At 43.6% G+C, this 22,356-nt stretch overlaps 2 protein-coding genes across 18 annotated transcripts in view; one reads left to right on the top strand and one right to left on the bottom strand.

The window, feature by feature from the left end:
- Nucleotides 1–12,732, bottom strand: part of DFFB (DNA fragmentation factor subunit beta) — a 62,423-nt gene extending 49,691 nt beyond the window's left edge. For 4 of the 6 annotated variants that reach the window (XM_072608670.1, XM_072608668.1, XM_072608669.1 and 1 more), the window contains exons 1-4: nt 12,619–12,732; nt 9,456–9,582; nt 1,753–1,941; nt 844–923 (exon numbers count right to left, since the gene is read on the bottom strand). In XM_072608670.1, coding sequence (XP_072464771.1) covers nt 844–923; nt 1,753–1,941; nt 9,456–9,582; nt 12,619–12,732 — 510 coding nt within the window. Of the gene's footprint in view, nt 1–843; nt 924–1,752; nt 1,942–5,980; nt 6,093–9,455; nt 9,583–11,081; nt 11,631–12,618 lie in introns of those variants that run through there. The other 2 variants (XM_072608673.1, XM_072608674.1) reach the window with 2 other exon arrangements.
- The window catches only part of CEP104 (centrosomal protein 104), a 48,060-nt gene continuing 31,823 nt past the window's right edge, over nt 6,120–22,356 (top strand). For 7 of the 12 annotated variants that reach the window (XR_011966966.1, XM_072608656.1, XM_072608663.1 and 4 more), the window contains exons 1-2: nt 13,161–13,293; nt 21,623–21,749. Coding sequence is in view for 11 of the 12 variants with exons in the window: in XM_072608656.1 (XP_072464757.1) it covers nt 21,637–21,749 (113 nt within the window). In the remaining variant the exon portion in view is untranslated. Of the gene's footprint in view, nt 6,213–12,684; nt 12,805–12,907; nt 13,032–13,109; nt 13,294–21,622; nt 21,750–22,356 lie in introns of those variants that run through there. The other 5 variants (XM_072608664.1, XM_072608655.1, XM_072608658.1 and 2 more) reach the window with 4 other exon arrangements.

The following is a 22,356-nucleotide window of genomic DNA, read 5'->3' as shown; positions in this document are numbered from 1 at the left end:
GTCTAGTTCCAACTCTCTACCCACTAAACTGCCTCAAAAAATAACAGAAAAATAGAAGATCTCTACAACTAAAAGATTCTACAGAAGTCTTCTGGGTTCAAATCCCAGCTCTACCACTTAGCTGGCAGTCATCTGTATGACTTTGGGCAAATCATTTCAGCTGCTGTGCCTCAGTTCCCATATTTGTAAAAGGAAGAGGTTGTACTCAATCTCTGGTGACCCTTTAAGCTCTAAGTCCATGATCCTTGGAGTCTTTTATTTATAGGTAAGCTCTCAACCCTCACCATTTATACCTTTAGAATTAAATGGAACCTTAGAGGTCTAAATCTCTTATAATACACATGAGGAAGCTGAGGCAGAAAGAGGTTAAGTGATTTGTCCAGGGAGTAAGTATCTGAGGCAAGATTTGAATTCAGGTCTTCCTGATTCCCCAATCCTGCACTCCCTTCACTGATTCATAGGATCATAGATGGCATAGCTTCAAGATGGAATTTAGTCCAACCCTCTCATTTTACAGATGAGGAAACTGAGGCCCCAGGATGTTAAGTGACTTACCCAAGGCCAAAGAGTCAAGATTTGATCCCAGGTCTTCCTGCTCCAAAGGCAGCATTCCTACCACTCTACATACTGAGATTCTGAAATAACAGAGGATGAGCGTTCTTTCTTATCATCTTCAAAACTTCAGCACCTGGCCATCTGAGTACCTGGCCAAAGCAGGGCCCAGGACCATGGGAAGCAATCCCATAGGAGTCTCACAGATTGGGACCCTTCCCATAAGGTTCATCTCACAAATGCAACAGGGATCTGGACAGCCAACAGACCTGGCTTTGAACAAACACTCACCTCTTTCAGATAACTCCGTATGCGGCTCTCACAGCTGTACCTCAAATAGCTAGACTTACTCCTAAATCGAGACTCCAATCCTGGAAAGAAAGAGAAGATACCAATATGGAATACACCAATGGGACAAAGAGAGCTTCCCTAACAGATGAGAATGCTAACATCATTCTACCATGTATTTAGATTGCATGCTCCTGTTCTCTTGACCAAAATACTTATCCTCATGGACTTCTCTTAGCCACGACTTCTAAGGCCCCATTCTGACAAAATGCCTGAATTTTGAGAAATAAAATTATAAGATCATAAATTTAGAGCTATAAAGGACCTTAAAGGTCATGTAGTTCAACCCCTTTATTTTTCAGGTGAGGATACTGAGGCCCCGAGAGAGCTAGGTGGAACAGTGCACAGAGCCAAGGCCTAGAATCAGGAAGACGTGAATTTAAATGCGGCCTCAGACACTGGGCAAGTCACTTAGACTTAGTCTCAGTTTCCCCATCTGTAAAATGAGGAATATAATAGCACTTACCTTCCAGGGTTGTTGTCAGGATCAGTTTAGATATTACTTGTATAGTGCTTAGCATGATACCTGACACATAGTAAGATATATATCACATACATATGTACATACATACATACATACATGGTGTAACCCCTTCCTTTTATGGATGGGGGACCTGAGAGATAAATTGATTTACCCAAAGTCACACAGCAGCAGAACCAAGATCTGAAACCAGGCCTCAAACTCCAAATTGAACAACCTTTTCCTTGATTACAGTGGTCTCTTCTAGGTCCAGTTTGCATGGACAGCGGAGAAAGGACTCAACTTCCTGGCTTAGGGGAGCACCTTCCATCCCCAAATCACCAGATAGTTAATAAACCAGTCCTCCAAGGGAGCAATAGCCCAGAACATGCCTTCAAACCATGGCCCATCCTCCTCTCGGGTTTCTGCCTGGATGTTTTCATTAATGTTGTGGAGAAAGTCTGCAAGAAGCTTCTGCCTCAAGGGAGCACGCTCATCAGAGAGCAGTTTCTGAGCTGCCTGAATGACGTCCGCCTGCGGCTGGTAGAATATGGTGAGAAAGCGATGGATGTCGCTGATATCTGCCCCAAGAAGGAAAAACAAACAGCATGTATGGAACACATCATAAGGTTGCTCATTCCAGACTTCACCAGGAATACCACAGTAGGATCCAAAGAGGCTCTTAGAACTTTCAAGAATTCAGTAATTCGACATCAGAGCTGTCATTTCAGAACCCCCAATTCCCATAGTAACTTAGCTCACATTTAGGGGAGAGGAAAGTAATTTTCTTCATTATATTCTTATCCTGAAATTAACTACAGTTTCTCATCCACCCAGCTGAGCTACTTTGAAAGGCACGATATGGAAAAAGCTAACTCTGGTACATGACAGGAACCATTAGCTTTTATTACTGCTTTCATGAGGTGCTGTACTTTCTCCACATTCTCCATCCCAAAGTTCTTCAAGTGCTTGTTTTACAAATAATTAAGCCTCCCAAATTACTGAGAGGTAGGAGATATTAGTTCCATTTAATACAAATGGTGCATTCTCACTTCCACTCTATTCCCTATGTCATGGGGAAGTGGGTTTTGTCCTGAGAAGGAGCAGAGGCCAGACTTGGCTTTCAGGATCTTACTGCATCTAGGTGAAGGAAGCAAGCATTACCTTCAAGGTGCCTCCTTACCTATATGAAGCCAACAGCCTGTAAATTGGATTATGAACCCTCTACACAAACCCAGGGCATACCTGACTGAAATGATCCAGGATAAAGAAAGCAGAAGTAGAAGAATGACAAAGTAACAATAAATAAAAATCATACCAAAAGGCAGTCACAGACTCCAATTAACTCTAAGGGCCAAATCTTAGGGTCAAAGAATAGGTGATGAATTGTGTCATCCTCCTCTCAGTAAAGAGGTAGGGGAAAGGATATGGATATGTCATGCTACTGGTGGGTCATGGGGTCATAGAATTAGAGCCAAAAGGGCCTTCAGGGGTCATCTGGTCCAACCCCCTCATTTGACAGATGAAGAAACTAAGGTCTAAGGAATTTAAGAGACTTGTCCAAGGTCACACAGATATTAAGAACCAAAGGTAAAGCTCTGAACACAGGTTCTCTGACTTCTGAACCAAGGCCCCTTCCACTGTACCATGATAGTTTGGTCTAACTATTTCCACTGTTAAAAATTGTTGCTGCTGCATTAAAAGTGATGATTTGGTGGCAAGAAGGCATATCAAGAAATGCTTTGAGGTAAAAACAAGACTTCAGTAAAACTTAAAATAGAATTAGAACCAAAAAAACCCCAAAAACCCTAGAACACTAGAAATAAAAAAGGCATGCATTATATAAGACTATGCAACACAAATCCCCCAGTAGGCAGGGGCACATGCTGGGTCCATGGCTCTGAACACATTTGTGGATGAAATCAGAGAAGAACAAGTAGCTAACATTTACACGGGCAACTAGGTGGCACAGTGGGTAGAGTGCCAGTCCAGAACTCATAAGAGTTCAAATCCGGCCACAGACACTTATTAGCTGTGTGACCCTGGACAAGTCACCTCGTTTGCCTCTGTTTCTTCATCTGTAAAATGAGCTGGAGAAGGAAATGGCAAATCACTCCAGTATCTTTGCCAAGAGAACCTCAGATAGGGTCACAAAGAGTGGGACATAAAACTCGACAACAAAGCATTTACATAGATAAAGTTTGCAAAGCACTTGACAAACGTCAAGTGTCTTTTATCTTCACAAAAACTCTAGGAGGCAGGTGCTATTATTATCCTCATTTTATAGGCGAAATTAGAAGGGACTACAAGAATCCCAGACGATCTGTTTCTGGGGAAGGTTGACTTCAATGATACAGTATCAAGGGTTCTATCCTACTTTAGAGTTTTGCAGAAGAGAAGTTACACGTTCCAACCTTCTGACTCCTGTCACCTTTCTTAGGTCTAATCAAAATCTCTCCTGTTTTAATGAGTCAACAGGCATTTTAGTAAGTGACTCAGTAAGTGACTAACTGTACTAGGTAGTGAGGCAGTTGACAAGTATTTAAGTGACGGTGATGGATGCCAGGTACTATGTTAAGTACAAGAGGATACAGAAAATAGCAGTGAATAACAGCTCCTACCCTCAGACAGCTTCTAGTTCTATAACTCCAGGTTAAATCTCTTTTCATCAGTGGAGATCGGCGATCATCTCCTGAACTATGGTCATATGCAAATAGCTCTGGGATGAGAGGCAAGACAACGGGGTTGAGAGACAGCTCAAGTCAGAAGAGAGAGCACAAATTCTTTTGCTCTATTACTAATTCACCTATAAAATGAGGGCATTGGACAAGACAGGATCTAAACATCCCTTCAGGTTTTAAATCCATGGTCCTTGGCAATTCAATTCAATTCAATGAGCCTGCTGGGCATATAAAGAAAATAAAAGGAATAAGTCCTTTCCCTCAAGAAGATTATATCTTATTGACATATATAATCCCTCCCTTTGATATATTTTGTTGTTGTTCAGATATTTCAGTCGTGCCCGACTCTTCATGACCTCATTTGTGATTTTCTTGGCAAAGATTCTTGAGTAGATTGCCTTTTGCTTCTCCAGCTCAATTGACCAACCATCAATAATCATAATCCCACAGCAGAGGCAGTTGGTACAGGGATAGAATGCTGAACCTAGAGGAAGAAGAGACTTGCTTTTGAATCTTACTTCCAGCACCTTCAGAGATCCTGGGCAAGGTACTTAACCTTTCAAGGCCTGGTTCCTCACTTATAAAAGAGAGGTCACCTGCCCGTTCTTTTGTTGTTCTGACTCTTTGTGATCTCTTTCTTTGGGGTTTTCTTGGCAAAGATACTAACTAGAGTGGTTTGCCATTTTCTTCTCCATCTCTTTTCTTTATATAGTGAGGAAACTGAGGCAAATAGGATAAAGTGACTTGTTCAGGGTCACATTACTAATAAGTGTCTAAGGCTAAATTTGAACTCAGGAGGATGAGCCCTCCTAACTCCAGGGTGAGCACTTAATCCACTGCTCCTCCTACATGCATACATGACTATGTGTATGCATATATGCACATACATAAATTTATATATGTGTGCATGTAAATCTGTGCATATATATAAAATTCCTTCTCTTAGTCCCAGTTTCCTCCTCTATAAAATCACTAGATGGTCTCTAAGGTTGGGATTGGACTACATCAGGCCTGAGGTCCTTGAATGTTTCATTTTCAATATTTTGATAGCAGTATTTCAATATAACTGATTTTCTTTGTAACTGATGTATTTTGTTTTATGCATTGGAGAATATTATTCTGAAAAGGAGTCTATAGGTTTCCATAAGCTGCCAAAGGTTTCCAACCTTAGACTAGATGATCTTGAAGGTGCTTCCTGGATCTAAAGACCCTGACACGGCCTGACTCTGAATCTGTGTAACCTTGGATGCACTGATAAATCAAAAGAGCATTTTATTTAGTGTCTATAACTGTTTTCTTAAATGTCTATAAGTCCAAGCACACTATGCTAGATGCTGGGGATAGAAGAACAAACATGAGGTAATCTCTGCCCTCAAGGCTTCTTTATCTCTTATAGGAGGATAATAATGCCTTCCCTTTATACCTCACAGGGTCCTTGTGAGTGTTAAATGAGACAAGATGGAAGGAATGTGCTTTGAGACAGGACCTGTGGTCCTTCCAGGCAGTTAGTTGGCACCATAGTGTATAAAGTGTGATCCTGGGCAAATCATTTAACCTCTGTTTGCCTCAGTTTCTTCAACTATAAAATGGGGATTATAACAGCACCTGCTTCCCAGGGTATGTGCTTAGCACAATGCCTGGCACACAGCAGGTGCTAGGCAAAGGCTAGCTATAATTATTATTCAGTAAAAGCATCATTCATTCTAGCCCACCTAAATGGATCTGGTGTCTCTCTTTGGCCTTGCCTTGCTCGGTACAAATCAACCCCAGTCACTTTGCCTTTCCTTGAGAGTCCTTAATACTCATATCCTCTCATCTCTTTCACAGCTCTCTTGTTGAATTATTTTTTTTAATTTAGTACTTATTGTTAAAGGTAACAACAATTGTGCCAAAGAAAGGAAAACAACAGGAAACAAAGGGGCCTACCGGAGATAGATACCTCTGCATCTCTTGACAGCTTTTCCCCACATTAAGGATGGAGGGGGTCAGGGCAGCGTCCCAGAGCTTGACTGCCCTACCGTTGTGACATCACAGACATTCCATTGTCGGGCAGCCTGCTCTAGAAGAGCAAGCAGAAGCCCAGATGTGGGGCTCACATCCTGCCCCTCAAGCTGGCTGACCCTGGGACACTTACCAAATGATGCCTCCCATGAGATGCAGACACACATAAGGTACTTTATAGTTCCCTTTTTGACCAGCTCCCCTCCACTTCTCTCTCCTCCTCCTCCTCCTCTACTAGTAAAGAAGCCCTCCCATGCCTCATGGAGCAAACGGCTCTTTTTCTGAGGGAGACTATGGCCCAGAAGACCCAGGGCTGGGTTTGAATTCAGAAGATTCAATATCACTGACTTAGAACCAGAAAGGATTTCAGATTATTGAGTTTATTTTATAGAACAGATTGAAGCCTGGAGAATGGGTCACATAAGTAGTGAGAGTGAGAATCAGGATTTGAATTCAGATCCTTTCCACTGGGAGGAAATTCTAGTTCTGTCCTTTACTCTCTGTCAACCTCTCTCAGCCTCAGCATTTTCACTTCTAAAATGAGGGTGTTGGATGAGATGACCCCTAAGGTCCCTTCTACCTCTAGCTCCAGCTCTATGATCCAATTATTTTTAGGATACATCAGTTAAAGCCTCATTAAACATAATTCTCTTTTATGCAAAAGGCTGTACAACTGAAATTTAAGGGAAGAAAACTGGCATTTTCTTTGAAAAGAAAGTACTCATTAACAGTGATCAGATGGGAAATAGAAAAATGTATTGGTCTTTCAATAAGAATAATAGCTAGCAATTCATAGAGCCATCAATTTGGACCTAAAAGGCACCTCAAAGGCCATTTAGTTCAACTCCCTCATTTTATGGATGAAGAAACAGACCTAGAGGTGAAGTGACTTTTCCAAGCCATAGAAAGCAGAAGGGCTAGGATTTGAACCTGGAACTCCGATGATGAATCCTGCCCTCTATTATACCCAACTCCCTTGATTATATAGCAGTTTTAGGATTTACAGAACATATATCCATTATTTCATTTACAATGCACTAGGCTTGGAATCAGGAAGGTTCATGTCTTCATGAGTTCAAATCTGGCCTCAGACACTTATTAGCTGTGTGACCCTGAACAAGTTACTTAACCTTGTTTGCCTCAGTTTCCTCACTACAAAAAAAAGAGATGGAGAAGGAAATAGCAAACCACTCTAGATAGTATATTTGCCAAGAAAACCCTAAAGAAAGAGATCACAAAGAGTCAGGACAACAAAAGAACAGAGGCAGGTGATCTCTCTTTTATAAGTGAGGAACCAGGCCTTGAAAGGTTAAGTACCTTGCCCAGGATCTCGCTGAAGGTGCTGGAAGTAAGATTCAAAAGCAAGTCTCTTCTCCTTCTAGGTTCAGCATTCTATCCCTATGCCAATTGCCTCTGCTGTGGGATTATGATTATTGATGGTTGGTCTTTGTTCCCTACCATGAGAGATAGACAGATACATAGATAGATAATAAATAGATGAACAGATAAAAGGATAAATGAATGGATGGATAAATAGAAAGGTAAGAGAAGGGTAGATAGATAAGATGGATAGATGGATAATGGGTAAATGGATATATAGTTGGATGTATGGATAGAGACAGATGGATTACTAGATAGTTAGATGGAAGAGACAGAAAAATATATAGATTAAAGAAATCTGCTCATAGGTAAATATAAAACCTGCTGCTTTGTGAAAATAACTATTGATAGTATGGAAATCATTTGCAAAACTAAACAGATATGGCCTATATTGAATTGCCTGTCTTTCAAGGGGAAGGGGTGGAGAGGGAGGGAGCTAAAGAAGTTGGAACTCAAAGTGTTAGGACCAAATGTAATGTTCTTACCACTGGGTAACAAGAAATACAGGTTAAGGGGTCAAGAAAGCTATCTGGTCCTACAAGACAAAAGAGAAGACGGAGACAAGGGCAGGGAGGGAGGATAGAGGAGAGAGCAGATAGGTCACAGGGGCAATTAGAAAGCTCGGGTTTGGGGGGGGGAGGGGATAAAAGGGGAGAAAATTTGTAACCCAAAATTGTGTGAAAATAAATGTAAAAAATTAATAAAAAAAATTAGTAAACAAAAAAAAAGAGAAAATAACTATTGAATATTTATTTTGTAAAATTTACATATTCTAATCATTGTCACACAATGTCTATTAGAGATCCAGAAGCCAGCGGATAGCTCCTTTAAATTTTAAAAAATTCATTTGCAAAATTTACATATTGTATATTTTATGACTTCCTTGGAGACAAAAAAGTGATCACTGGAAATAGTAAAAACTCTGCAGGGAAATATTTACTGATTCCATGTTTTTAAAAATCCTATCATGGGACTTGGCAGAAATACCAATTAAATAAATGATACTTTAATTTTTTTTTGTTTATTTTGTTTCGTGTCATCTGTGAAATTGAACTAGTAAGGTGTTAAATCTGTGGAGAAGGAGGAGGATCCCTATTCTGAATCTACTATCTTAGTTATGATACTAAAGGATGACTACTTTAGTCCTGTAGAGAAAGCTGGCTGGCTAGATAGATAGATGGATGGATGAATGAGTTGGAAAGATAGATCTTGATGTTCAGTCATGGTCAACTCTTTGTGAACACAGTTGAGGTTTTCTTGACACGGCTACTGGAGCGGTTTGCCATTTCCTTCTCTAGATCATTTGACAGATGAGGAAACTGAGGCAAACAGGGTGAAGTGACTTGCCCAGGGACAAAGAGCTAGTAAGTGTCTGAGGCCAGATGTGAATTCAGGTCTTCCTGACTCCAAGTCCAGCACTCTATCCACTGCATCACATAGCTGCCTGTAGAAAAACAGATAATCCCTTCTTTTGATATATTTTGTTGTTTTTCAGATAGATAGATGAAAAGACAAGGAAGGAAGGATAGATAGAAAGGAACAAAGGAAGGAAGGAAGGAAGGAAGGAAGGAAGGAAGGAAGGAAGGAAGGAAGGAAGGAAGGAAGGAAGGAGGGAGGGAGGGAGGAAGGAAGATGGTATTTATTACCTGCTTATTATGTGCCAAGCACTGTTCTTTGGACCCATGAGGTTCATAAAGGCACAGATATAAGGAAGTGCTGCATAAAGATTAGTACTATGTCTGAGTTCCAGCATGGAATCAAACTTGAGGGTAACAAAGTGTCCAGTCTATTTCCTCTTTGAAAAGATTCTTAAAGTAATGGGCATGCCAAATACAGTTCTTGGGCCCCTCTGATTATAGGTAGCACCTGATCTTTTACAAGTTTACTACAAGAGTAACACATAGCTCAGCTTGCCTGAAAGTGACTTCCTCCCACATTTGACTGCCACCTGGGAGTCCCCATTGCATGACTGTCCCAAGTCTTATCTATTTCAGTGACAGGAGTCCGTACAGGCTGTACAGGCTACTACTTACAGCCCTGCCAGGCCTGTCCAGGGGTCAGAAGCATGAGCTCGGTGTTGTCAGGGAGGCTCTGGAAGTAGCCTTCGGTGAGTTCGGTGCCATCTTCATACAAACACAGGCGGCAGCCAGAAATAGGAAGCTGTTGGTGAGGCAAGAAGGGAGAGATGTGAGAAAAACAGTTTTATTTACTTGGTTTCCTAGCATATAATACTACCCAAAAGCAAAGGGAAAGTGGGATGGGAATTGAAGTTTTTCTATCTGCAATAATTATATAGAAATGAGCAAAGGAAAGTAAAATGCTTTAAAATGAAGCAAAATACTCAGAGGAAGGCAATTCAGTCAGGTTTGACATCCCATTTCACAGATGAGGTAACTGAGGCTCCAAAAAGAGTTGAGTGACTTGCTCAAGGTCTCTAGAATTTCATCCAACATAATGACTAAATAGATCAGAGGCTCCCAGAGCTAGAACTGGCATGACAATTGCAGAGGTCATTTAGTCCAACCCATTCATTTTACTGGTGAGGTAAATGAAGCACAAGGAGGTTAGGTGCCTTAGGATCATGACTCTAGAGCTAGAAGGGACCTCATGTGAGGAAAGTGAAGTGATTTGCCCACAGTGTGTCTATCAGTCTCTGTCTGTCTGCATCTGTCTCTCATGAATACACACACCCACACTCACACCCACACCCACACACACACACACACACACACCCCAAAAAACAGAGTGATTGAAACTCTCTGGGCAGCTCCCACCTTGTGCCTGGAATGTTCTCCTGTTCTGATCTGTCTCTTGGAATTCCCAACTCCCTTCAAGGCTGGGCTCAAGCCCCCAATTGTGAGTGGCCCTTAAAATATTTTGTATTCAGTTTGCATATATTTTGTGTTTTCTTAGCTGTGTGTCTATGTTGATCCCTTTCCCCAAGAAAACATAAGCTCCCTGAGGGCAAGGGCTACTTAATATTGGTCTTTGAGGCTCCAGGGCCTAGCATATGCACTTAATAAATGTTTATTGAACTAAAATTAAAATGAGAGAGGATTGGACTAGATCAGAGGTGTCAAACATGAGAGAACTAAAGTGGAAAAGCACAACCTGAATGAGATTAAACTGTAATTGGAAATCATTTAACAAAGTAAATGAAAATGCAATAGAATGCAGATAATGTTAGCATGTGGGCATCTCAGAGGTGAAGTGCATAGAGCACTGGGCCTACAGTAAAGAAAATTCGAGTTCAAATCTGCCCTCAGAAAATTACTAGCTGTGTGTTCCTGGGCAACTGTTTGTCTCAGTTTCCTCACCTGAAAAATGAGTTGGAGAAGGAAACAGCAAACCACTAACAAAACCCAAAAAAGCTGAGACATTACTGAATAACAAATCTTAACATGCTTTTCTAAGTCAATATGCTGCCCCTGTGAATCCTTATATACAGTTTAGTGGCCTAGTTTCTATCTGAATATGATACCACCAAGGCTAGATCATCTCCAAAGACCCTTCTAGTTCTAAATCCTGTGTTTGAGAGAGAAAAAAAAAAGCATCTTATACCCCCTAAGGGCCTCAGCCCCACCAATCAAGGGAGGGAAATAAATCCTTGCAGTTGAAGGTGTTAGGTGTTGTTAGGAAAGTGAAAATTCAAATCCTACCTCAGGTACTTAATAATCAAGTGACGCTGGATAAGTCACTTAATAGTTCTGTGCCTCAGTTTCCTCATCTGTAAAATATGAGTAATAAAAGCTCCTAGCACACAGGTTTGTTGTGAGCATTAAATAACCTATGCAAAGCATTTCACAACTCTTAAAGCACTATATTATATAAATAACTCTTAGCTATTATGACTTGCATCTACCTGCCAAGGTGGTTGTTCCATGGAAGAGAGGGCTGGTGAAGTCAGGACTGCCTTAATTCAAATCCTATTTCAAATACTTCACCCAAATATCTCTGCTTCTGTCTCCTCATCTCTTAAGATAAGTGGTTGTGAGGATCAAATGAGATGACATGTGCTAAGCACTTTGCATACCTAAACGTTTACAAATGCTACCTGTTATTAACTATTAGTGTATTAAAACTCAAAGATCTAAAGCTAGAGGGGACCCCAAAGGCCACCAGGAAGCTGAGATATATAATAACATAACTAGCTTTTATTTACCCAGAGTACTTTATCTGGGTTGCCAAGGCTTTACATTTTCGTCTGAGTCTCATGACAGCTCAGTCTGAGGTAGGCGCTATTATTATGTCCATTTCACAAAGGAGGAAAGTGGACTCTTCCTAGTGTCTAAGGCAGGATTTGAACTCAGGCCTTGCGCCAGCTAATTAGCTATATGGAGTTCTTCAGACAACGCTAAATGATGCCACTGGAATCCAGCCTCGAGCGAGTGGGCTAGCCAGTCTGGGGATGGTCTAAGGAGGCATGAAGGGGGCTGTCAGAGCATCTGCGGCCCCTCAAGCGAGTGGGCTAGCCAGCCTGGGGATGGTCTGAGCAGGCATGAAGGGGGCTGTCAGAGCATCTGCGGCCCCTCAAGCGAGTGGGCTAGCCAGCCTGGGGATGGTCTAAGGAGGCATGAAGGGGGCTGTCAGAGCCTCTGCGGCCCCTCGAGCCAGTGGGCTAACCAGTCTGGGGATGGTCTGAGCAGGCATGAAGGGGGCTGTCAGAGCCTCTGCGGCCCCTCGAGCCAGTGGGCTAGCCAGTCTGGGGATGGTCTGAGCAGGCATGAAGGGGGCTGTCAGAGCATATGCGGCCCCTCAAGCGAGTGGGCTAGCCAGCCTGGGGATGGTCTAAGGAGGCTTCATATGAAGGGGGCTGTCAGAGCATCTGCGGCCCCCGGGAAGGGCATGCCCGGTCTCCTGCACCCGGACCCAAGATCTGCCCCTCTCGAGAGCTCGTCTGCAGGGCGGATCCCCGCGGACCCCAAAGAGGGCTGCCCAGAGCCCAGCCGAGAGCCGACTCCCCTCTCCTCCCGGCCCCCGGAATGGCAGCTGTGACTCCCATCTGCCTGCGAGCTGTAGCTCCCGCCTCCTCCCGAAGCCCAGGACCGCCCCGGCGGGGGGCAGCGGGGAGGGTCAGAGGCTGGTGCCGCGGGATCGGCCGCGGAAACAAAGAAGGGGTGCCCCCCCGAGCTCCTCGAGGCCACAGGGGACCGGAGGAAGGAGAAAGAGACGGAAAAGGAGGCGCAGCTGGAGGACCTGGAATTTCTGACATCCTTTCAGCAACACTTCCTGGCAGTTCTTTCCCGCCACCCCGTATTTGTCCTGGCTGTGGAGCGCCCGCAGCTTGAAGGTCCGGGGCCTCTTGGACATTGCAGACGTCGGCAGAAACACCTTTCTCGGGGCCGAGCCGAAGAATTGCTCGACCGAGCCGACCGGACCCAGGTACGCTACCCAGTCAGCCGGTCCGCGGGGACTGGGGCTAGCGCAGTCACGGCATAAAACAGCTAAAAAGCAAGTCACCTTGCCCTTTGGGGAGAAACTACATTACCCAGAAGACTCTGCGGTTTGGTCCCTCTGCGCAACTGCACAGTGGACCCGGCGAGGCGAGAGGAGAGAAAGGAAACTACACTCCCCAGAAGGCGCCGGAGAGCCTCCTCCCCTCTGCGCAGGTGCGCGGCTGGAGAGGCCGGGGAGGGGAGGAAGGCGAGGGAGGAGCGTGCGTAGGCGCGTACGCGCGGGGACCCCCGCCCTCCAGGCCCGGGCTCGGTTGTCATGAGAGCCGCGGCGCTGGCCCAGGCGATGGGCGGAGGTGGCAGCGGCTGCCGCTCCGAGGTACTGGTGCCGGGCCGCCGGGGGCGGCGGAGGAGGAGGCGTCGAGGCCTGTGCCTGCGCTCGGCGGACGGGAGCGGCGGCCGCGGCTGCTGCTGCTGAGTAGGTGGTCGGGGGGAGAAACGTTAAAAGCAAAAACCCTCTTTCCGCCCCCCCCCCCCAGGGCTTCCTCGCGCCAGGCCTCCTTCCCTTCCGCCGCCCGGGCGGGCCCCGCCCCTTCCCCCTCCCCCACCCCATCCTCCGCGCGGGGGGGCCTGACTGGGAGAGGAGAGGAATGGGAGTCATGGTTATCAGAGCTGGCGGGGACCCCCAAGACCATCTCGGGCCCCAGTCCAGCCCTGGCTGCCCCTCCCCTTCCCCCATGACCTGTTGGGGGGGCTGGTTGGAGGAGGGGAGAGATGGGAGTCATGGTTATCAGAGCTGGCGGGGACCCCCAAGACCATCTCGGGCCCCAGTCCAGCCCTGCCTGCCCCCATGACCTGCTGGGGGGGGAGGGCCCTGGTTGGGGGAGGGGAGAGATGGGAATTATGGGTTATCACAGCTGGTGGGGACCCCCAAGACCATTCCAGCCGTGCCTTTCCTGTTCCAATCCATTCCCGGGATGAAATAGGGTGGGGGGAAGGGGAAAGGGGAGGAAGAGACCTTAAAGACCATGGGAGCCCCACCCCAGTCATGCCTGCCCAACCCCCGCCTCTGCCAGGCAAGTGGCCCTAGTTAATCAGTCCATAGTTAGCCGGTGTGTAGCGGGCAGGTGGAATGAACCCTGCCCTGGGAGTCGTGCAGGACCATAGGTTTGGCCCATCGGGAAGGGATCTTAGGGACCATTTTTAACCCCATTACAGCCCTGCTTGCCAGATCCCCACCCTCACCCCGCAGCCCTCAGTCCCATGAGCCTTCCTTCCCTGAGGACCTGGCAGTGGTGTTTATTGTGAAGTGGGCTGATGGAATGAGACCTGGACATCAAGAGGCAGAGACCATCTGAGTTGGAAGGGACTTTAGAGATTATGTCTCCTGTCATCTGCTCTACCTGTCACCCTCCACCCCATCCAGTCCTGAGCACTGGGATGTGGCTGTAGTTAGGTAGTGGCAATGATGTGGTGAAGAAGACCCCCGGCCTAACAGTGACTTAGGGCCAGAGAGGGTCAGAGGTAGAGGTGGCGCCACCCCATGCCTGTGTCAGCTGAGGAGAACCTTGGATTAATGGAGGTGACAGGGTTTTGGGAGGCCCTCTGTTCCCAGCCCTGCCCTCCCCCTGCACAAGCACAGTTAAGCAGTCAGTAGTTAAATCAGTGTATACAAGTAACAAGAGTGAGGTAAGTGTCCTAGCCTGGAAGTCATATAGAATTATAGATTATCTACTTTTACCTAAGTCTTTTACAGAGAAAAATGAGGTCTGTTGAGGGGAGGGAACTTCTTTTACAGAACCTTTTAAGGTGAGGCAAGGAAGTTAGTGGTAGTTCAGGAATGGGGGCTGAGATCCTTCTCCTTTTGTAGATAGGAAAACTGAGGCCTAGGGAGAGGAAGAGAATTGTAAGGTGACAGGGAATTTGAACGCAGGGTCCTGTGTGTGATTCCAGCCATCTCATCTTACAGATAGGAAAACAGTCCCATTGAAGAGAAGTTGACTAGGCCAAGATAGCATTACTGTACGACGTAGTGGCAGACCCAAGGGAAGAGAAAAGGAAACAAGCATTTATTATCTTGTTAAAAATACGTAGAGATAAATTTTCTCCGCAATTGTTAAAAATTATTTTAAAAAATTTTTTCAAGTTTTCAATTCTGAATTTTCTGTCTCTCTCCCTCTCTCTCTCTCCCCTTCCCCCTTCCCTGAGATGTTAAGCAAGCAGATATAGGTTATACTTGGAATAAGCATTTGTTAAATAAGTAGCTACTATGTGCCAGGCACTGTGCTGAGGACTTTGCAATTATCTCATTTGATCCTGGCAGCAACCCTGGGAGGTGGGTGCTGTTATCATCCTCATTGTACAGTTGAGGAAGTTGAAGCAACCAGAGATTAAATAACTTTCTTAGAGTCACACTGCCAGTAAGTGTGTCAGGCTGAATTTGAACTCAGAATTCAAAGCCACTTCTAATTCATGCTTTCTTCAAGGCCTTTAATTCTGTTCAAAGAATTTAGAGCTGGAAGGGACCTGAGTGACAGCAAGGTGAGCCAATGAAAAGCGCTGGCTTTGGAGTCACAGGACCCAGCTTTGAAACCTTAGGTGACCTTGGGCAGATCACATCACCTCTCTCAGCCTTGGGTGATCTCATCTGTCAGATAAGGAGGTTGAACTTCCGAGTCCTTTCCAAGGTCTAAATCTGAGTTAGGCCAACTCTCTCATTTAACAAATTAGGAAAATTAACCCCAGAGAGGGGAAGCCACTTGGCCAGAGCTACACAGGGAGCTACACCTGTACATGACCTAGCTGGGATTTGAGCACAAATCCTCTTCAGACTAAATTCCGGTCTATTTCAGTTCTGTCAGGCTGCAGAGACCCAGGATCCATCTCTGCTTTCCTGGTGGTTAGTAGCAGGACCTTGAAGCCCTCCCTCAACCCAGGCCAGTTTCTCCATATCCAGAACCAGTGCTGTGAACTTGGTCTTTAAAGGCCCTTCCAGATCTAACAGTGAGTCTCCAGTGCCAGTTCCTAGTGATATTTTGGAGGAGCCCTGCATCCTGAGAGCATTTCTGCTGTTAGTTCCTGATAGAGTCTGGTCCTGTGGGTAAAACCAGCTCCTCTCCAAGATTCCCCCAGGACCAGAATCCTCTGCTCCTATTTCACCCCAGTCATTTGACACCCTTAGAGGCCTGTGGGATAGCAAAAGAGAGTGTAAGGTAGGAGTCCAAATTCCAGTTTACAGTGTGACCTTAGCCAGATCACTCCTCTCCTAGCAAACTCCTTTTCCTCAGCTGCACAGTGAAAAAGTTTGGCTGCAGAATGCCTTCAAGGTCCCTGCTATCCCTCTGACTCATGGGATTTTCTAAACCATGGTCTGGGGCTCAAGACAGTCTTTGAGGAGGCTGTCTACTCCATCCTTGAATCACCTGAGAAAAAGAGCTCAGCTCCAGTCATGGAAGGACTTGCCCCAGGTCACTCAGATTTTGAGCCTCTTTGAGGAGCTGATAAATAGAACTCATCAATGCAGTACAGATATGGCAGCTAGGTGCCGCCATAGTGCATCTCATCTTCCTGAGTTCAAATCCAGCCTCAGACACTTACTAGCTGTGGGACCCTGGACAAATCACTTCACTCCTTTTGCCTCAGTTACCTCATCTGTAAAATGAGCTGATGAAGGAAATGACAGATCACTCCAGAATCTTTGCCAAGAAAACCCCAGATACTTCCTCGTAGTAGTGGAGGAATATAAGTTTTGGAATTAGGAGATCTGAATTTCAGTCCCATATCTCTGCAATTTAACTCACTGGTTACTATGTAACTGTGAATAAGTCTTCTTCTCTTGGACATTTAGTTTCTTTATCTGTAAAATGGGATTTAAAATGCTTGTGCAATCTTGCTCACACTTTGTACACCGTTCAAGTGTTTACAAATGTAGTCTTGCTGTATACAGCTCTTGCTCTAAGGAACTAAGGGTGACTGAGAGGCAATGTAGGTAAGTGGAAAACGCACCAGATGTAGAGTCAGAAAGTGGATCCCACCCCAGATACTTGTTAGCTGTGCTGGTGTATTGGGTAGGGCCCTAGGTTCAATCCTGCCTTAGACACTTATTGGTTGTATGACCCTGAGCAAGTAATTAATTCTATGCCTCAGTTTCTTTATCCGTAAAATGAAAGTGTTAGAATTCATGTCCTTTCTCTAAGGCCCCTCCCAGTTCTAAGTTTTTGATCCTAAGGAGCAACCTGTCAGAGCCTTAATTTCTTGAGCTGTAAAATGAGAACTGTAATACCTGTAGTACCTGCCTCACAGGTTATGAAGAAAATACTTGGTAAAACCTAAAGGGTTATTGACATGGGAGGTGGAGGACTTTGACTTTCCCCCCTCATTTTGCTGTATCTCCTTAGGGCTCAGGGTTTCTAGTATTCCCTTTTGGAGAAGGAGAATTTCAGAGAGAACTGGAGAGTATCTCCCTCCCATCTCGGGATAGTGAAGACATGGTCATGTCCTTTTTGCAGAGTATTTTCCTAGTCCCTTTGTACTATGTCCTCCACCAATTTTGGCCCTCTGATGTCTCATGGCATGCTTGAAGCCTGAGCTCTGGCAATCCTCAGTAATCTGGAAAGGCTTCAAGGGGAAGCCCTCAGTGAACAGTATGTTTCTTGTCCTAGAACTAGCCTGGCTTGGCACAGAGACTCATGGGGGTTGGCTTCAAAGGGATGGCTTATCTTCTTTGGTCACCAAAGTTCAGGAAACCATCTCCCAAGGAAGAACTTCTTAACCTTTTTTGTGCCTTTTAAGCAGTCTGGGGAAGTCTTTGGACTCCTTTGAATCATGCTTTTAACTACCAAAAATGCATAGGATTACAAAGGAAACCAATTCTCTCAAAATACAGTTACCACAATACTAATTAAAAAAATGTCACACACCCCAAGTTAAGAATGCATGTCCAAGGCATGCAAGCATTGCCATCTGTATCACTAGAAGGATTATCACCCACCTGGGCCAAGTGTGGCTCCGTAGTAAGTATCTAGATGTGTCCCATGCCTGAAAAGTGTATAGGGGGCTTAAGGCCATCATATGCTGAAGGGCTCATACCTGCTTTGGCAGAAGAGTCTTCCCACCAGGAACCCCTCCTGCCAGACCTTACATTGGCAGCTTCTCATTTGACCCTCTCAGTAGCATCAAAAATACTTAAGGTACTAGAGCAGTTCACCAGGTGATCTGAAAGTGAAAGTTTTCAGTTTGTACTTTGGTCACCTGCCCACATAGCATCTAGCATGTGTGTGATCCGCAGTGCCTCCAAATTCATTCATTGTATATAGAATCGATTTTCTTTTCCTCTTCATGCTTCCTTGAATTTCTTCTGGGCACACAGGCACTTTGTTGTAGTAAATTAGAATTGCATGTAAGTTGTCACAGATTCTGTTCTCAGCTCCAGATCCTAACCAGCTCTTTCATTTTTATAAAAAATAGCTCCTCTTACCTCACCTTTGTTAGGTTATGGAGCCTTTGGAGATCTGAGCTATAGACTTTTCAATTTCTTTGAGTCCATAAAATTGCTTGATACTAAAGTATTGATGTTTCCTTGTACAAAATTTAAATTTTCTTGAAAAGAAAAGGGGGAAATAGGTTTTGTTTTTCTTGTATCATGTTATTTGTTGCTAAATTGGATTGTCTAGGTAATCTCTAACCATACAGATAAAACCAAATGCATAAAATAGACTTTACATGAAGGAAAAATTTGTTTGCCTTTTACCATTGGGTACTAATACTACTGCAAGGGCCTAATAGAAATGCCCAGGAAGAATCTGACACTTGTTCCTTAAGAATATTGCTGAGTAATATAACAAACCGACATGTGGTTGCATGGGATGCAGCAGGCCCTGTGGGCCGGAAGTCTGTTCTAATAACTATTTAGCAAAGCTTGGATTCTTGCAGAATGTTGATGGTATTCTTTTTCTGGCCTGTAAAAGCAACTTTACTTGTTCTAGTTGTGGATATAATTACTGCCCAAGCAATCTGCGCAGTGCTTGGGGGACTCACAGAAAGAGAGCTCTTGGGTATATCATATGGATGTTGCTAGATGTGCCAGGACAAGAAGGGGATGCTTTCACATAATTAATTGTAATAACAGTGTTACTCAAAAGGTTCTAAAAAACCATAAATGGAGAAGTGAAAAAAAGAAAAAAAAACATTGGCTTTGGAGTCTGAAAATCTGGAACAAGTCTGGACTCCTCCTCTGACCCCATACTGTGTAACCATTCGTGGGTTTCTTAGCCTCTCTAAGCCAGACTTTCTTCATTGGTAAAATACAAATAGACCCTTCTTTTCCCCACTTCAGAGGGTCAGATTAGAAAAGGTAGGCAAAGCACTTTAGCAACCACATCATGTCCTATCAATGTGGGATTTCTATTTTGATAGGTTTTTCCATTTCTTCAGAAGTCTCAAATAATTTTGGAAAACCTGGTTTCAGTTACATGTCTGCTCCATCAATTCCCATTGCAAAGTCCACATCCCTTACCCTACCACGTGCACACTCACATAAATACATACCACTCACATACAATACATACTGTACATGTTGACATGCACACCTCACACAAACATGCCTCGCACAAACATGCCTCACACATGAATATATACCATACGTACATCACACACTCACATACTCCACTCATACACCACGTGCACAAACACACATACACACAACTTTAGTAGACAATTAGATGCTGTATTTGAAAAAAAAAAGTCACTACATGGTCTCCTCCCAGCTGGTCCTCAGAGGACACACACACCACATGGTGTGCTGTGTTAGTGAGATGGCTTACTAAAGCTCACGTTTTGATGCCATAGCTTCTCAGAGCATTGGGTCACTTCCAGAAGCTGAAGAGGCATCTGGAGGGGACTTGGATTCAGAAATGCTGACATCTTGTTTGGATGGATGATTTCAAATCTTTAGTCATTGCTAATAACATTTTTCAGTGATGCCCTTCCTCATTCTCTGGTACTGAACATTTTCTAAAATCAGGCCATTACTGATTTCCTTAATGCCTCCTTTCATTGCTGTGGTTTAGCTGAATATATTCAGCATTGTTTTGTATTTTCATGCCATCCTGTAGTAACTTTTGCATAGCTTTATCATCAACGCAATTCTTATCATTATTGTCCTTTGATAAAGTTGTAGTTCTCAAGGCTAATATGCAAACATGTTTTACGTATATGCTTCATGTGTGTAATTTTTCTTCCCTTCTCTATGTTAGAGGAGGAGAATGGAGGAGAGTATTTGAACCTAAAAATAAAGAAAAAAGTTAAAAAATGAATACTCTGAAGTCATGCTACATTAGTTGCCTCAGCATGGTGCTCACTTAGAACTCTGGAGGCTGTATCAGTGGGGAACTATCTCTGGCAGGTTGGAGCAGGCTGGAAAGGCTTTGATTATGGGCATAGCACCTTCATTGTCTAAAGGCCATCCTAGCCAAAGTCAGAGGCTGATCGGAAGGCAGGCCAGCCACCAGGGAATAGTTTTGTTTCACAACTGCTGTAACAGCAGAGAGATTGGGATCTCAGTTGGTAGCAGGAGGCCTCACGCCAGCAAAACTGAATCTTGTGGAGTATGTTAGCAGCATCATTAGCCTCCATGGCAATAAGTACAACCCAGACTAGATCTTTAATCAGGGTGGGCAGTCTGGTTTTCATTTACTAGTATTCATGCAGTCCAGTAAACATCCCCAGTGCCAGATTTACCTTACACTCTCATACAGTGTTTTATAACCTATAAAGCACTTGAATGTGCACTATTATTGGAGCCTTACAACAGCCTGTCAGGTCGAGCAGACAGTGATCATGCCATTTTATAGGTGAAGAAACTGAGGCTCGGTTAAGTGAAGGTCATCGCTGACAGCAAAAGCAGTGACAGTAGCCGTCATTTCCACAGCTTGTTAATATTTGAACAGTTCTTGACTTCCATGACTTCATTTAGACCCCATAGCAGCCCTCTGAGGAAGATATAGATATCATTCCCATTTTACAGATAAGGAAGCTTAGATATTAAACGCCCATGGGCAAAATATGAAACTAAGAAGTGTTTTAGAGGCTGGATTTGAAGGCAAGTCTTCCTGCCTCCAAGTCCAGCACTCTGCATCATACCATACTGTTTCCAATGATCTTATCCTTTTGCTAGAATTGACAGAAAATCATCAGGTAATTTTATATATATTTTTATATATGTATGTAATATATGTATGTATGTATATGTATATATGTGATATATATTTGGGTTTAGTAGAAAGAATTTAGATTTAAATTCACTGCCTGCTTGTGAGAAGATTTTACTCATGAGTTCTTCTTTGCTTTCCAAATACATTGACCTGAAAATTGAATAATCATTGTTCAGTGAAATTGAGTTCAACACATTTTTAGGCTGGAATTCTGATTAATCCCTACTTTACTGCTTTTTTCTTCTCTACTGTCTTTCCTTTAGGAAATAATTGTCTCATTGGTTAAATTATCTTTTCTCCTTACATAGCCCATCTAACTTTGTTAGCTTTAGAAAAGATAAAGCAAAAATTAACACTACTTTATATAATAAAGTTAAAGCTATCTATAGAAATAGGTTGATGAAAAGATAATGTTTAGAAAGTATTTTAAAGAAAAATGATTCTCGATAATTATTTTAATTTTGTTTTCCTGAATTTAGGCTGAATTACATCGTATTTAAATTAAGTCATGATGGGAATTAATAACAAATATTGTCATAATTCTATTATTTCTATGGGGTTTTTACTTTTAAAAATCTTGTTTATTTTTATGAACAGCCCAACTGTACAGAATGCCACACAAGATTGGGTTTGTAGTCATCAGTTCATCTGGACATGAAGATGGTTTCAGTGCAAAAGAATTAATGGTCCATGCACCAACTGTTAATGGATGGAGATCACCAAGGTATTATGAATGAAAAAGAAATGGAGGGTGAGGTAACTGTTACTTAGGGACAGTGTGTTGTCTTGAATTCTAGACCTCTAATTTCATTGTAAATCAAATGATCAAGAGTCTGTGAAGTCATAAGACCCACCTCCACTGCAGTTTAATTGATAGTAACCTAACTGCCTTTAAATAACACCCCACCTCGTGAGAGATGTATTTCAACTGTGTCTTGAAACATATTTAAGTGTTCCTTATCCTACTACCAAATCTCTGCTTTCAGTCTGTTTCTGAAATCTTGAGTCCTCTTTCTGGGTTACTTTTTCTTCAAGAGAGTGGTCTTTTTTCCATGGCTATGTCATCCTTATAATGCCTCGTTGTACTATTTCTGTAGTTGGCCTGTTCTGTGTTCTTGGGTGTATCTGACCAGTTTTCTTACAATCCAAGGAAGGAGATTTGTTTCTCAGATCTGAGTGGAAATTCCTGCATTTGACATGTTAAAATGATTCATACAAGCATATGTCATGTTAAAAAGTTGAGTACAAGTTGACTTGTTTTAAACTGAATCACCTTTTTGTCAGTTTCTAAAGTCTTCCTCTGGCATTTTATGGTGGTTTCAAGATGACCC

Source organism: Notamacropus eugenii, chromosome 5, assembly GCF_028372415.1.
Source record: "Notamacropus eugenii isolate mMacEug1 chromosome 5, mMacEug1.pri_v2, whole genome shotgun sequence".
Classification (NCBI taxonomy): Eukaryota; Metazoa; Chordata; class Mammalia; order Diprotodontia; family Macropodidae; genus Notamacropus; species Notamacropus eugenii.
Note: the sequence above shows the minus strand (reverse complement) of the source record. Positions and strands in the feature narration are given on the sequence as shown.